Source organism: Centruroides vittatus, unplaced genomic scaffold (genome assembly GCF_030686945.1).
Source record: "Centruroides vittatus isolate TY-2023 unplaced genomic scaffold, ASM3068694v2 contig_600, whole genome shotgun sequence".
In the NCBI taxonomy this organism is placed as follows: domain Eukaryota; kingdom Metazoa; phylum Arthropoda; class Arachnida; order Scorpiones; family Buthidae; genus Centruroides; species Centruroides vittatus.
In genome coordinates, this window is record NW_027122366.1 from 5,629 (window position 1) to 20,844 (window position 15,216).

At 28.9% G+C, this 15,216-nt stretch overlaps 1 protein-coding gene across 1 annotated transcript; it reads left to right on the forward strand.

Annotated features, from left to right (window-relative positions):
• The first annotated feature begins 554 nt into the window (after nucleotides 1-554).
• Nucleotides 555-15,201, forward strand: LOC136979271 (ATP-binding cassette sub-family C member 4-like). Its single transcript, XM_067275213.1, has 4 exons — nucleotides 555-587; nucleotides 8,506-8,681; nucleotides 9,534-9,814; nucleotides 15,079-15,201. Exons 1-4 carry the CDS (start codon nucleotides 555-557, stop codon nucleotides 15,171-15,173), a joined length of 585 nt encoding a protein of 194 aa, XP_067131314.1. The 3' UTR covers nucleotides 15,174-15,201.
• Nucleotides 15,202-15,216: the final 15 nt, after the last annotated feature.

A 15,216-nucleotide genomic window follows, 5' to 3' on the forward strand; every position in this document is an offset into this window, starting at 1 on the left:
AAGTTTGAACCCGAGAGAGAGTTTACAAATAAGTGGTCGTCATACCTCAACAAGTATTGGAGTCGGATGATAGAGTCCATACAAAATCCATAGTGGCGTAGCGGCTTCAAGCGTAGAATTTCGGCGTAGAGGCTTCGAGTCCGACTAGAGGCAGGAGCTACGAATGATGACCTGGTTCTTGCTCCCCTGCTTTTTATTTGTCCCCTTGTTAATTTTCTCGCCAATAAGCAAATTTTGTCTTTAGTTTTGTGTGTGACTAAGTTTCGAGTTTCGAGGGGAGGGGGAAGTACAGTCATTCCCCTAAGACAGGTTTTTTTTTGGTTTGGAATTTGGTTATTGATGTCAAGATAATGACTAATTTAAATTTATATTTTGCCGGTAAATTCGAATTCTCACATTGTTATAAAATACACAAGATCTAAATTATAATATGTTAAACTTAATTTTCTAAAATTTTGGAATATATCTGCTAATAATATGTTATCGACATATTGATATAACTTCAAATAGTCTTTGAAAGTTTTACAGTGAAATTTTTTCCAAACTAATTGAGCATGATTGTAATCAAGGACGACGCCAGCCAAGAGGTAAGGGGGGGCAAGATGATGTAAATTGATAGAGGATATAAACTATGTAGGTAAAATAAAGACGATTCATAAAGTTTTAATCATTCACTATGTACTGGAAAAGAAATATCTCAAATAAAACATTTTCTTTAACTTACAAGAAACCTAAGAAGATTATTTTAATTAAAACTTAGCATTTAAATAACTTTTTCGAATTTCAAGGGGATGGCAGCTGCCCCTCTGCCCCTCTCCCTGGTGACGCCCTTGATTGTAGTCATCATTTGTTATATTCTTTCCTGATAATTCATTATAAAAACATATTTTGGTGGTAATTGTATTTCATCTAGTATTTGTTCATTTTTAAAATAAGAATATGGAAAAATTCCTTTTCTTTTTAATAATTCTCTATATTTGTAATGACAAAAAAATGAGTAAAAATTGGAAAATCGTAATTCGCATTTTTTAAATTGTCTGTAAAAACACAGAGAGAAGAATTTAAAAACTGATAACTGTCGATAAATTTAAAATAATGTAATGAAAATGTAAATTTTTTTGAATTTATTGGAATGATTCTAATTTTTGAAAATAATTTAGAAGGTATATTTTAAAAAATTAAATGCGAATCATAACCTGAAAAATTCTGCAATATAATAAAGATTAACATTTTTAATCTATAATTTAAATTGCATTTATTATAAGCCTACCTTCTAAAAAATCTTGTTTGGTGATCATGGTCCATTACACAGATATCATTATCAAATTTTTCTTTGCAAATATGACATAAATTGACATAAATGTTTTGAATTATTAGTAACAGTACTTAAGTCAATTTCAACATAATGATTTTATTTATCTAACAAATTATTTAACTGGTTTTGAATATCAATTAAAAAATTATTAACAGCATTATTACCACAATAAAAATTAGCATATATTATTTTATCTTCGTTTTTCAATAATTATAATCGAATAAGATAAATGTTTATAAATTTCAACAATTTCAGTAAAACTTTAGCATCTATTTCATTAGAAGAAACCTTTTTCAAAATTGATTCAAAATCTGCATATATGCAAATTGGATGAAATAATCATTTTTCATTAGAGAATGAAATTTAGCAGTTGCTTTTTTTTCTTTTGGGGTGGGTACTTTTTGATATTTAAGATTAGACCAAATTTGATATGGTTATTTAAAGTATATTTTCTTTTAAAACCATTTAAACATCTTTTGCAAAATTTTCTCAATGAAGATTTGTCTGACATTAGTCTATTAAAATATCTAATTAAAAAATAATGAGATTTATATAATAACAGATTAATTTTTTTTTTCAAATTGAAATTTGCTTATATAAATCAAATGAATTAGTTTCTTTTTGTATCCATATACATTAATATTTAAAGAATTATTTTTTTCAAATATCGAAATATTTTTAACATTTATAGAAAATTTTAAACTATTTATATTTAAATATTTTAAGTATTTCCTATACCAATATATAGAATTTTTGTTGGTATCAACTGTTGGATACAGATTAGCAATTAAACAATATAAAAAACATTGATTGTTCGAACATTTTATATTTAACACACAACGTTTATTAACTATATGTTTTGGAAGAATAATATTACCACATCCTCCAATTTCATTTTTGTATATTCTTATATGAACATGTATAAATATAATTTTTTTTTCAGTATCCACCCCAATCATTATTTTGTAAACTCATTAATATGGTTTAAAATTGTATCAAATGCATTCAATAATTTTTCATCAATGATATACGAGGATAAAATATGCTCAACATGGCTAGAAAAATAAACATCTTGATACTCTATAATATCATTTTCTTTATATGTTATAATTTTAGTTTTTAAATTTATAAAAAATTTTCTACAAACAAAATTATCATTATCTAAAATATTATAAATAGTAGATGTTAATTTTTCAAAAAAGACAGATGGATTAGATTTTTCTAAAATAAAAGCATGGTAAGTTTTAGCATAACTTCTACATGCTTTTTTCCATAATATAAAAGACATATTTTATACATTTACACAATTCTCTAAATGTTTGTTCATTGCATCAAAGGCTTTTTTATAAAATTTAAAGTCGTTAATATTAATATTATATTTGGTAGGTTGCTAGTTTACTTTCATTTTTGTCAATGAAACATATTTGTTAGAATTTTATTCTACCTCCCCTATGAATTGATTTTCACATATTTTGATGTTAAACTTGGTAATTTTTGAAGATTTACCTTTATGTAGAGTTAGGTTTAACCCAAACTTTTTGTTAAAGGCAAACTTTTTGTTAAAGGCAAACTTTTGCTTTTGCAACTTTTGATCTTCTATATTTTTAGGTTTGGGTCTTCTTTTTTTACCAACACTCTGTTTCGTGTAAAAATCATAATCACATTGTAAAATTAACATTATATTTATTAAATTATTGTAAGTAAAAATTTTTAAAATCTAAAATAAAATACTTATCTTCTGAAGACATTTTTCTTAGATGTATAAGTTCTCAGCGATGTATTAAGTTGGTATCCTGGCAGTGTATTGAGCTAGTCTCTTACACACAGTATTTATACTATTGCTAGACACAAAAAAACCAGATAACACGAATGTGAATTAATATTTTTAGACAGTATTTTTTAACAACAGGATATTCATTAATAATTTTGAAATGACAAATGGGTTATTAATAATAGGAATGGGATACCAATTAATAATTTTGGAATAAGATGATGTCTATTAATATTCTTTAACAGTACATAATAGGAAATCTAAAAAAGTATATCAAAACAGGATACCAATTAATAATTTCAGAATATGAGGATATCTAAAAAAGTGAATCGAAAACACATTGTGTCTATTAATATTTTAAGAATGTATTTCAAAATAACACACCCCTGTTGAATTTAAGTATAAATACAGCACTAGAATCAGCACTTAATAACTTCTACAAAGATGAGTTCTAAGTATATTTTTTTGTATATATCTATATTAAATAATTTACAAAAATTTATATTTAAATAATTTTATTATTTTTCATTAAAGTACAATATTGATTATACATTATTGCACTTTGATGTGCTAAGTAAAAATGATTTTTAACAAATTTATTTACAAATTCATCATTATAAAATTTGTCCGCTGTACTTAATTCTTTTAAACATTGATTTCTATTCATTTTATATAGAAAATACAAACAGAAATATCCACAAGTTGTTGAATATAAACTCTGATAAACCATATTATTCCAGCAACGATTTTTAGAATTTTGTTTTATAAATTTTATAATGTTCGTTTTTGTTGGTTTCATTCCATAGCTATTATAGTAATAACAAGTTTTTTCCATAATGAACACAGATACCCAATGACTCCCAGGCTTATTTTTTTCATCTAAATTAATTATAAATGATTTACCATTAGCAATGCAAATGTGAGTCATCACATGCAAAAACACCTCCGAAAGACCTTTTTATTTTCGAATCATTTGAAGCCAGTCTCCATAAAATAATGGTATACATTAATAGTCTACAAACACAGTTCTTGAGTGATCAATATTTAGAGTATTATTATATTCCAGCAAACAAATAACGTTCACAGTTTCTAATATTGCAGTTGAAAATTTTAATTCGATTGAGATATTTCCTTGTTGATTTACACTTATATGTTATTCTGATGCAGAATGATTGGGAGTAACATCGAAACAATATAAAGTATAGCAATCTATATAATCGTCATAAGATATATTTGTAAATTTATGATGGTTAATGCATCTTATATCTTGAAATAATGATATATAATTTTTTGCATATATTTTATTTGTATAATCAGGAGTATATGGTTTTGGAGGAATCATTTGATTGTCTTTTAATAAACATATATAATTTAAATTATAATTTATAAAATTAAAAGGATTGTATTTTACATTTTCATTAAACGCCGAATTTAAAACTAAACCATTTGGAATTCTATAAGGTAACTGACCGATAACAGCTTTTGATATATTTGTGAACTGAATTTCACTACTTAAAGTAAAAACTTTAATATCTGTTCTGCAGAATAAAATTTTTATAATACCTGTTTGCAATGCTTTTTCTATTCCAATTTGAACTGATAAACTAATATCTACTTTATTAATTTTTAGAAATGCATTTTTAATAATAACTTTATAATTACAATTATTTGTCATTAAAGGAAACTTATCTTTTGATCTTTTTAATTAAATTCGTAAATCAACATTATTAATTAACAGTTTAGGTTGATGTGATAAATTAACATGAAGCCATCTGACTAAATCTATAAGTCTACTTTGTTTACTAATATTAAATCTTTTAGCCATTCTGTCATTATTTTCTATGGGATTCATATGTTGTGCAGTATCTTTAAAAAATAATGCACTTGTTAAAAATGTTTCTTGTGCTTTTTTAAGTAAAATAATAAGGCTTTTAAAATTGCTTGGAAAAGATTATTAACCTGTGAATTTATATGTTTGTTGTTTAGAAAAACACTGCATTGAGAAAACAAACTATTTAAAAAAATAATTGACAGGAGCAACTTTTTCATCTGCAGCAGTATCTGTTCCATTTTTCTTTACAATTTTTGCTTGAACATGTAGACACATTAAATGCAGATCAATGTAATTTTTTACCAGAACTGGATACATAAAATTTGATTGGTGCTGGACTATCTGAAATTGTTGCGATGGGATGTACTATAACTTTTGACATTTGATGCAAAGTTTAATGCTTTTTGTTCTAGATATTTTACTACTTTACTAAGAATAGGAATAGATTTACAAAATAAATTTCCAAAAAATTCATATTTACTTTGTATTTGCTGTTCTGCAAAATATTTCCCTGTTTCTGATTGTCGTGTGATAGGAAATCGTAACTCAGGTCTGTATATTGTTCCTCCTGCTTGATTACAGAAATAATTTATACAATTTTTAAGATCGAGCTTCATTTTGTACTTTAAAACATGAACTAACATTAACAAATAAAACTAAGCACTATTTATAACTGTTTAAAAGATAAAACTAATAATGTTATTCCTCCAAAAAAGACAATTTTTTTCCACTAGCGGTTCTCAACTCGATTTTAATAGTATCAATATAATTTTTCTTCGAAGGAAAATATAAAGGTGAGGGATAAACTTTAACTATTTTATTGGTGTTTTCTCCCATAACTGGTATAACTCTTATAAGAGGAGATGTTATATCCCCTACATGATGAGAAGCAACAATATTTGAATAAATAAAAATTTCTGAAATTCCTGCAGATAATTCGAGTGGATATTCACTTACATGTTCTCCTGCTGAAAATTTCTGTGCTTTAAATCCTAATAAATCATTTAATTCGTTAACAAATTCAATCGTTATAACTTTAGGAACTTTAAAAATGATTTCGTTATTAGGCAGTAATCCTAATTTAATATATTTAAAAATTCCGTGAAATTTTTCAGCCGATGAATATAATCCAATAGGAATAAAAATTTCTTCTTCTACATTGATTTCTTCAACAACTTTTTAATTTCTTTCTATTAAAATTATAAATTGATCCTTGTAAAATACAGGATTTGATAGATATTCCTTAGACCCTGTCCGCAATATTAAATTTGAAGTGCCTTGTTTAAATATAATTTTTTTCAGTGGAAAATTTAATAAATAAAGTAATTTGTGAGCACTGTCTTTCGTAACATGCAACTCGAATCCCTCTTTCACATTTATTTTTATGTCTTTATAATTTTTGTCTAAAACGAATTTTATTGAGTTAGACCTAGTTAAGAAAACTATATTACTGTTTATCCAATTGAACAGTGTTTCTCCTTCATGTTTGAAGTCGTAGTTTGAAGTAGTAGTCGTAAGGCCTTTACTGTACGTTTTTTGCTTGCCTATTGTTTGCAGCTTCATTATGAGCTTTAGGATTAATTTCTGAATGTTCCTTTTCAGCTCTTTTGCTTGTCTCAGGTTTCTTTTCTTTTAATTTTAGTGAAGCTTCTCTTATTTTCTTTTTTTGTCCAGTATCTGTAAATCTTGCACGTCGCTTTCTCTTAACGCTATTATTGTTACTTATGTGAACTAAGAAATACACTTCTTTCATCCCCACGTCCACTTTCTGTTCAAATATTAATACGTCATAATGAACATTTTATCTATCTCCATTAAACTTTAGTCTAGACTCACCATCTTTGAAGTTTCTCTTCCAAAACAGCTATCTAATTGATGTCCTATATAAATTCAGGCAGTTACCATCTTTTTGTATACTCATTGTCCGGCTAATAGCCGCCATTAGGCGTATATTACTTGACAATCTGTTAATCGGTGATGCGAGTGCCCTTAGGCATAAATAAATTAAAGAGTTAATTAATTCGCGTTATATTAGAGTTTTTCAGCGATCTTAGCTTTGATTCGCTCTTCTGTACGTTGATTGACATTTTTAAGCTAATAAGTGTTTCGTTACCAGTTCTGGGCCATAAATATTTCTGTAAATACATTCCCCTACCATTCTACAGTAAATCTTCACAGTCAACTTCACAGTTGGCTAAAAACAATCAAAGAAAAACTCTTTCTAACATTTCATTAGGTATTTTCTTTCTTTGTTGACATTACTTTAACTAATCACAGACTTGTGAAAATAAAAAATTGCCGCGTAAATCCTTGCCGAAGTAAAATGTAAACTATCGCAGTAAATTCTCTTTTTATATCGTTTTTTAACTTTAATTAACTAATTTAATGCACATAGACATTAAATTAGCTAATTTGATAATATTTACGCGAGTAAATATGTTTCTAAAACTATCTGGCAATAAATATTCTCGGGAAACTCCTCCTCCCTCTAGTAAGACTAAGGAAGATGTTCGTGATGTCAATTGGCTTTAAAAATTTTTTTTCTACGCTTATTACGCTCTAATTGGTAATTTATATTATGGCTGAATCAACTACAAAGAATGACAGTTTGTATTAGAACCATCTGGTTGGGATTTTCCTGCGAAGACCCAATCCACGTGATTAAAATCAGAATGTAAACAAACGTTAAAAAATAGCTATATTCTTCATTTTAGAGCCATAATTCTTCTAGTTTCACATTATTTGACATAACTTAGACAAGAAGATTTCTTATCAAAAGCATCCGGGAAACTCATTACTTCCAGTTATTGCATAAAGGCAGGATAAAATTAACTAATCGCTTATTTTAGTGTATTATTGTATAAAGCATTGAAAAAATATTTAACAAGTGTCAAATATTCACTATTTCAAGCTGAAATATATGATGATAAACTTTAATGTATCGCTTTACGGTAACAATCGACTCCTCTCCCGGCTAAGTAATTAGAGACATAGTGAATAATGACAATAATTTCCTCCCTCTCTAGCTAGAGAGATGGGATTTGTTTTGTTTAAAAGAATACAGATTTTTCTACTTAATAGATGCACAAAGTTCAGAGAGTATCTGTAAACTACCATTTTTTCTTTTGTTAATAAACATCAAATTTGAATATTATTTTAAACTTTTATTAAACTATAAATTAAACAATCGTAAACTGTAATATGTTTTTAATCAAACACAAAAATCAGATTAAATATAGCGCGATTTTGAAGCGAAATATCGTGATTTAAAAAATAATTTAAAAAATGCAAAAATGCGCTGCAGAACAAATTCCGCTCAATTATTTTCTGTAGATCGCCAGCCGGGAAAGAGATAAGAATCAAAAAATGTGGTACTACTCGCTCATTTAATAACAAATACACAGTTAATGTACATTTTCGTGACGAACCCTAACTGTGTAACAAATTTCAACTTTCAACTCCTAACCGTTTGGGCTCTGCGCTCATTTAATTATTATCATTAGCAACCCATCTCGATTATATTATAAGATGCAACTTGTTCCAGAATCCAGAGAAATTCAACGAATACATTTTAATCATTTTTCGTAGGAAGCTGAAAATAACAAAATTCCACGTGACAACGAAGGAGATAAGAAACCCGGAATTTCAGTTTATAAAGCATACGTGAATGCCGGAGCAGGACGTTTCTACAAGATTGTTATTTTGTCTGGGGTTATAATATCGCTGTCCGTTACGACTGCCAGCGACTACTGGCTAATCAAATGGTATGATATTATAATTTATGTAGCCTATAATTTTACACGTGGACTGATTTTTTTAAATAAAATGTTTAAATAAAATAAAGTTATATTACATAAGCCATATTCCATTTAACATGTTAAAAAGCATTCCATTGCGCACTGATTTCAAATACTGTATTATCAATAAGCAAACAATTGCAGCGAATATAGGCCTATATTTTTCTATTTCGGATGTATATATGTATATATATATATATATATCCTAAACAAATATTATTTATTTTTGTTCATTATATTCATTTATTTTTTAAATTTAAACTTGAAACTTTATGTCAGCAATAAGAACATTAACTCAAGTATTTTTCTGAAAATAGTTTTTCGACTCGTGAAAATATTTAAAACATTTATTTTTCAATAAACGTCAACAATAATTTCATTTTTACCGTACTGCATCACCAAGACAGCTGGAAACAAGTATATTAGAAAAATATATCTGATTTACACGATATCTTGTATCGGTGTCAAGCTTTGTAGCAATAGATTTCAACGTCTGCTTTCATAGCAGATTGGAATATATCAAAGTGTGGGCAATGTTTCCCAATGATTCCAAGAAGAATTTCATTTGGAGTAAAGTCAATCGTATAACGATAATGTTCACCGCTATACATTTCAAAATAAATTATAAAACTCGGCTTGGATTTTCATTTAAATCATTTTATGTACGTATGCAGTGTATTACTACTTTATTATTCGGTATTTTTCAACATTATTTATAGGTATTACCTTTACTGAGTGGACTTAATTAGTTTAGCTGTATTTCACTATAAACACATATTAAAAATGTCAGAAAGTTTAATTGTTATTTTATATTTTCAGGCTGCAAGATATTAGAATGTATAGCCGAAACGTAAGAATTCTCGAAAATATTACTTCTAATAGAAGCCATTTTAACGAATTTGAAGACAAAAATTTTTACCATAGTGAATATTTCGACATGTATGTTTATGTTGCATTGATATGTGCTGTATTTCTAACGTCGTTACCTTCTGGATTATTGTTATACAGATTCTTTACAATCGCTTCTTACAAGCTGCACAACAATATGTTTCATTGTATCATTCGAACTCCGATATCATTTTTGGATAACAATCCCGTTGGTATGTAAAACATATTTGTTTACTTTATTATTGTTAAGTTAAAGAGTTTCTAATAAAATTCTGAAAGAAATTTTTCGATAACCGGTAAGTTACGTAACTACGGATGTTGCTTATACTTTCATTTATCGTATCACAGGTATTCGTTATAAATTTTATACAGTATATTACAGTACAGTCATATAATTATGTACTATAAAATGAATAGGTAAGTACAGGTATACCTCGAGTTACGTTGTTTCGAGTTACGTCGTTCTCGATTATACGTCGTTTGTCAAAAAAGTATATAGAAAAATAAAAATCGAGTTTAAGTCATTTTATTCGACTTTACATCCGTCCGCCACAAATATTGAAGTCTAATTGTGCTAGAAAAGCGTTAAAAGCACATAAAATAATATTAAAATATGTACTGTACATTTACAGTAAATGTTAATATAATCATTATAAATCCTAAAGAACGAAACACAAAAACATCTGTGTTTCTGTGTTGTCGTTTTATTTAGCGGTCTTTAAGTGCTCATTATTGGCGTTTTCCACTGTAATTTTGACTTATGTCGTAACTACAGAAGTAAATTCGACTCACGTCGCCTCTCCTGGAACCAATTACTGAGGTAAGGCGAGGTATACCTGTAATTACAAAAGTTGACAGAGAAATAGAAATTTATAAAACTAGTTTTGAATAATAAACTGATGCAACAAGATTTATACAATTCTTTAACTATTTACTCCGTGCTTGTAAGAATTTCGATGATCTATTGTCGTTTGATATAATATTGATAGCTTTAACCTTTTTTATCCCATAACGTCGTTAATCTTTCAACTACTTCCTTAGTTTTCAAGGTTCTTCAAGATTCACGGATGTTATTAAAGTGTATTATAACCTGCTACTTCAGATTCTTCATCTGGCCCATAAACACATTTAGCGTATAATTTATAAATGATAAAAAATAAATTTACAATTTGTTTATATAAAATGTAAAAAAATATTTTTGGACCGCTTAGGCAGAATTTCCGATCGCATTGGAAAGATTTGAGCACTAATTACATTAACAAGAATGAAAGTATCGAAAGTTTTAAAGTAAATTCAGTAATGACTAATTGCTTCATATGTGCTAACGTTGAACGATAAACTAAACTTTTAAATTCAATATTATAATAAATGAAGATATAAAATCACCTGACATAAACAATTCGATTGACACCTTTACCTAATCTAAAGCACACAGTCTTTGAAGTTAATTTGACAGATTGCATTATTGATAAAGTCAAGTTAAAATTTGAACTTCGCTTCCTCATTCCGTTACATATTCTTTCTAGAAAGAAAATAATCGACGAATAAGAAAAATCATTTAAAATCACATGCGCACTCGAGATATATATTTTGTGTATAAGGCCAGAAAATCTGTTTTTGTAACAATATGTTACAATGAAGACGTTTCAGTACTCGCACCGTTTTACCAATAAGTGCACATAGGAAGTAAATTTCAATCCTAAGTCGTCATAAAACGAATTTTTTATAATATAAGCTTTGTTCTTATTGTGAGCTGTATATTATTTTAAAGCCACTTTTTCGTAATTATACATGTTGTATTTTCCATGCCATACGATGCCATACACGATGCTAAGGCCTGGTGTTAAGCAGAAACATGTTGTTAAAATTTTTCGTAGTTTTTTTCCACTTTTAAAGAAAAGTGTCATTTGTGTCATAGTTGTGTTCCAACTGCAGATGGCTGATTTCTAGATAGAGTGTTCGATGAAGGTTCTCAATTTAGTTTTTATTTGAACTCTAGGCCAATATTATAGTAGTTCTACTAATCCTGTAATGTTCAGGATCTCAACAGAATTAAACTTCTGGGAAGATCTTTTGATAATGTTTAATTTTGCTTGCTTAACATCCGTAATATGCAAGATATATGTATGTTTCGCGTGTCACACAAGTGTATTGATCCCAGCGAGGTTTACGAAGAAAAAAATACTACCAATCGTCATCGTGGAGTTCTCGTTTAAGATGAATGATTTGAACAGAGGTAACAGATGCCACTGCCACTTTTTGTCATGTCGTAAATAGGGATTGCAATTGCTGGATCCCTCATCCAGCAATCCAGCTGGATCCAGCGCATTCTTCGGCCTGCTGGATCCAGCGCTGCAGATCCGCAAATACTCAATTAACTTTCTAAATAATTGCGCAAAAGTCTACGTTGTCGCGTTGCCGCTTTGCTAACTACTAGACTGCTACTAATTACTTACTCACTACTTTACTAACACTAATAATTATATTACTTATAAATAAACTATACCTTAATCAATCCAGCAAAATTTAATAAAATAATAATGTATTCAATCGCTTTTAACGATCTTTTTCAGTTAAAAAAAATACAACATTAACTATAAAACATAAAATGTGTTTGGAATAAATATAAAAAGAATAGTGCTTAATTACAACCCATTTTTTAAAAACAAGTTACATAGATGTACTGTCAGGTCTGATAATTATCGTATTGTATACCGACGTAATCCCACTGTTTTCAAACTTTTATGAAACGATAAAAAGAAAGAGGATCGGAATTCAACAACGGGTATATATTCGGTGCCTTTACACAACCAACGTTTCAATTACAAGCTTGTTTATGTGAATGCAACGATGCGCAGTTTAAAACAAAGGCTCAAGGCGCTCAAATATACAATCAGTAAGAACCTTGACAACACTGCGCTGGCATCATACGCAAGACAGAAGGATGTTAACGTTCAATGGGATCAAGCGGCAATTATAAAAACGACGACGAATAGGCAAACGGTCAAACATCTTGAGAGATTGGAAATCCGCAAGGCGCACATGACAACTAGTTGTATAAACCATAGAGATGCGGACTCATTGTGTACCATGTCGAGATCCTTCTACATTAATTAATGTTATAAACAGACAATGCCGGTTTGGTTGGATCTTATATACAGGGTGTTTTTTTTAAACTGACGGTACTCAGAGATATCTGTACAGAAATCTAACAGCCGGACTGTCGCCAAATTTGGGAGAGTGACTAAGGACGACATGGGAAAGAGGTTCCGCGAAGAAAACAGTAGTACCCAAATTTGCCGGTAGGGGTGGATTTCCCGCTGTTGTAGCAAAACAGCTAAGAATCTGCATAAAATCCAGCGACAATTAACAAACACACGAATGAATATTCAGACAAAGATTTCAGTGTAATAACGAAAGTTTAATTAATCAGCAAATAACCTTCTCCTTTTTTCAATGTGATCACCGTCCTGCTGGACAACTCATTGCATCCTGAACACTGTGTTCTTTATGGCCGAACATGTCCGCAGGAATGTTCATCACAGTTCGAGAAATGTTGTCTTTCAAAGTCATCAAGTTTGGGACACTACCAAGATAGACCTTGGACTTTAAGTAACCCCACAGGAAAAAGTAACATGGGGTTAGATCCGGGGAGCGAGGCGGCCATGCAAGTGGAAAAAAGCGACTGATGACCCTTTCTTCAGTGAAGTGCTGCTAGCTTTGTCGCTATAACAGCGCCAAATCCTCCTTTACAGGCGAATTTAGGTACTACTTTTTTCTTCGCGGAATCTCTTTTCCATGTCATCCTTACTTAGTCACTCTTACAAATTTGGCGACAGTCCGGCTGTTAGATTGCTATACAGATGTTTCTGAGTACCGACAGTTTAAAAAAAAACACTTTGTATATATTTTTTCTGCTATTTATTTTGTTTATTTATCTATATTTTGTCCGTATGGGCGTTTTCCGTTAATTTTTATATTTATTCCGAACACATTTTATGTTCTATAGTTAATGTTGTATTTTTTTGTAACTGAGGAAGATCGTTAAAAGCGATTGAATACGTTATTATTTTATTCAGTTTTGCTGGATTGATAAAGGTGTAGTTTATTTAACTTATTCTACTTCCAGTACATAGTTTTATATACTTATAAATAACTACAGACTAATATGTGGAGCCTATATATTAAAACTGGTAAGACTGATAGCCACTTAGCCACTGATTCTCCGTCCTTACATTATTATAATATATTAATATAAATTAATCAATAGAATTACCTTTGCTATTATTTAACTTAAAGATTACATTATAATTATAATCTAACTAAACATTTAAAGTTAATTATCTCTATCTCAAGTGTTAAACCGAACCAAAGTTAAGTTTACTACTTAAATGTGTAAGAAGTTTTACTGATTTATAGTGACCAGTCTAAATAATAAAAGCTTCTTAAGTATTTTTAAAAAATGTTTTATTTCATTTAAAAAAACATAAGGATAGATAGATAGACAGATAATACTATTGCACCAAAAATACATCCACGCTGGATCCGCGCTGGATCCAGCTGGAATGATTTCAATCCAGCAAAAATCCAGCTGGATTCAAAACACTGCTGGATTGCAATCCCTAGTCGTAAATAGGTACAATTTTTGGCTGATTTTTACTTCATTTTTGTCAGCGACAAGGGTTCTCTTTCGGGGCAGAGTAAACGGCAGAAACGAGGATTCCTTCTTTCCTAGAACATGGATACAACGATAATGCTTTTCTGGAACACGAAAAGACTAGTTTTCGGTTTTCTGTCTGTTTGGAACAGGAAACGCTTTGACATTTCTATCCAGTTCATGCACAAATTTGAAACGATTTTTATTCTTTTCTAATTGCTAACAATATACTGCATGTTTTTCAATTTCACTACATCTTTATGTAGATTTCTTTTTTAAAAAATTATATAAGTGCAAAATATTTGCGCTTATATCATTTTTGAAAAAGTAGTTTTAATTGTTTCGTTATAGTTAAAAGTTATTACATCATACTTTTAAATTTCATAACTTATTATTTATTAATAACATATCATGCAATAAAATCAGTAAATTTTCATCTTATGAATTTCAATTATTAACATATATAATATGTTTTTACACAGACAAGTTAATATATACATATTGCCAGTGTGTGTCTAATGTTTCATTTACTTGGAAAAGAATCAATTTATAAAAAACTATAGCTTCCAACAATTAGAGGTAAATACAGTCATTAATTTAAAAAAGTGAAGTAGCTTCATACTACAAAAACCATATTTTCCATTCTTATATTATTGTGGATAAAAGTGTACCGTGTACAATGATTTAGTCGTAAAAATTACGGAAAGCGTTATTTGTAGATATATACTGCGGGATATTCCTATAAATGATAATCATATCGCAATATGTTTTACATCGTTATTTTATTCAATTAATATTCTTCATTTCTATGTTTTTCAGGAAAAATCTTAAATCGATTTTCCAAAGATGTCAGTTGTATGGATGATATGATACCTGTCTTCACTTACATTTGGATAAGAGTAAGTTCATTTTGAATATTTTATGTTAACGAAACACACCGACAGTATACAAAGTGTT

What these genes read in the sequence shown, in the direction of transcription:
- LOC136979271 (XM_067275213.1), top strand. Translation starts at nt 555, where the DNA reads ATGATTGTAATCAAGGACGACGCCAGCCAAGAG. An exon ending in AGGACGACGCCAGCCAAGAG is followed by an intron (nt 588 to 8,505) that starts GTAAGGGGGGGC and finishes CATTTTTCGTAG; the next exon opens with GAAGCTGAAAATAACAAAAT. An exon ending in GACTACTGGCTAATCAAATG is followed by an intron (nt 8,682 to 9,533) that starts GTATGATATTAT and finishes TTATATTTTCAG; the next exon opens with GCTGCAAGATATTAGAATGT.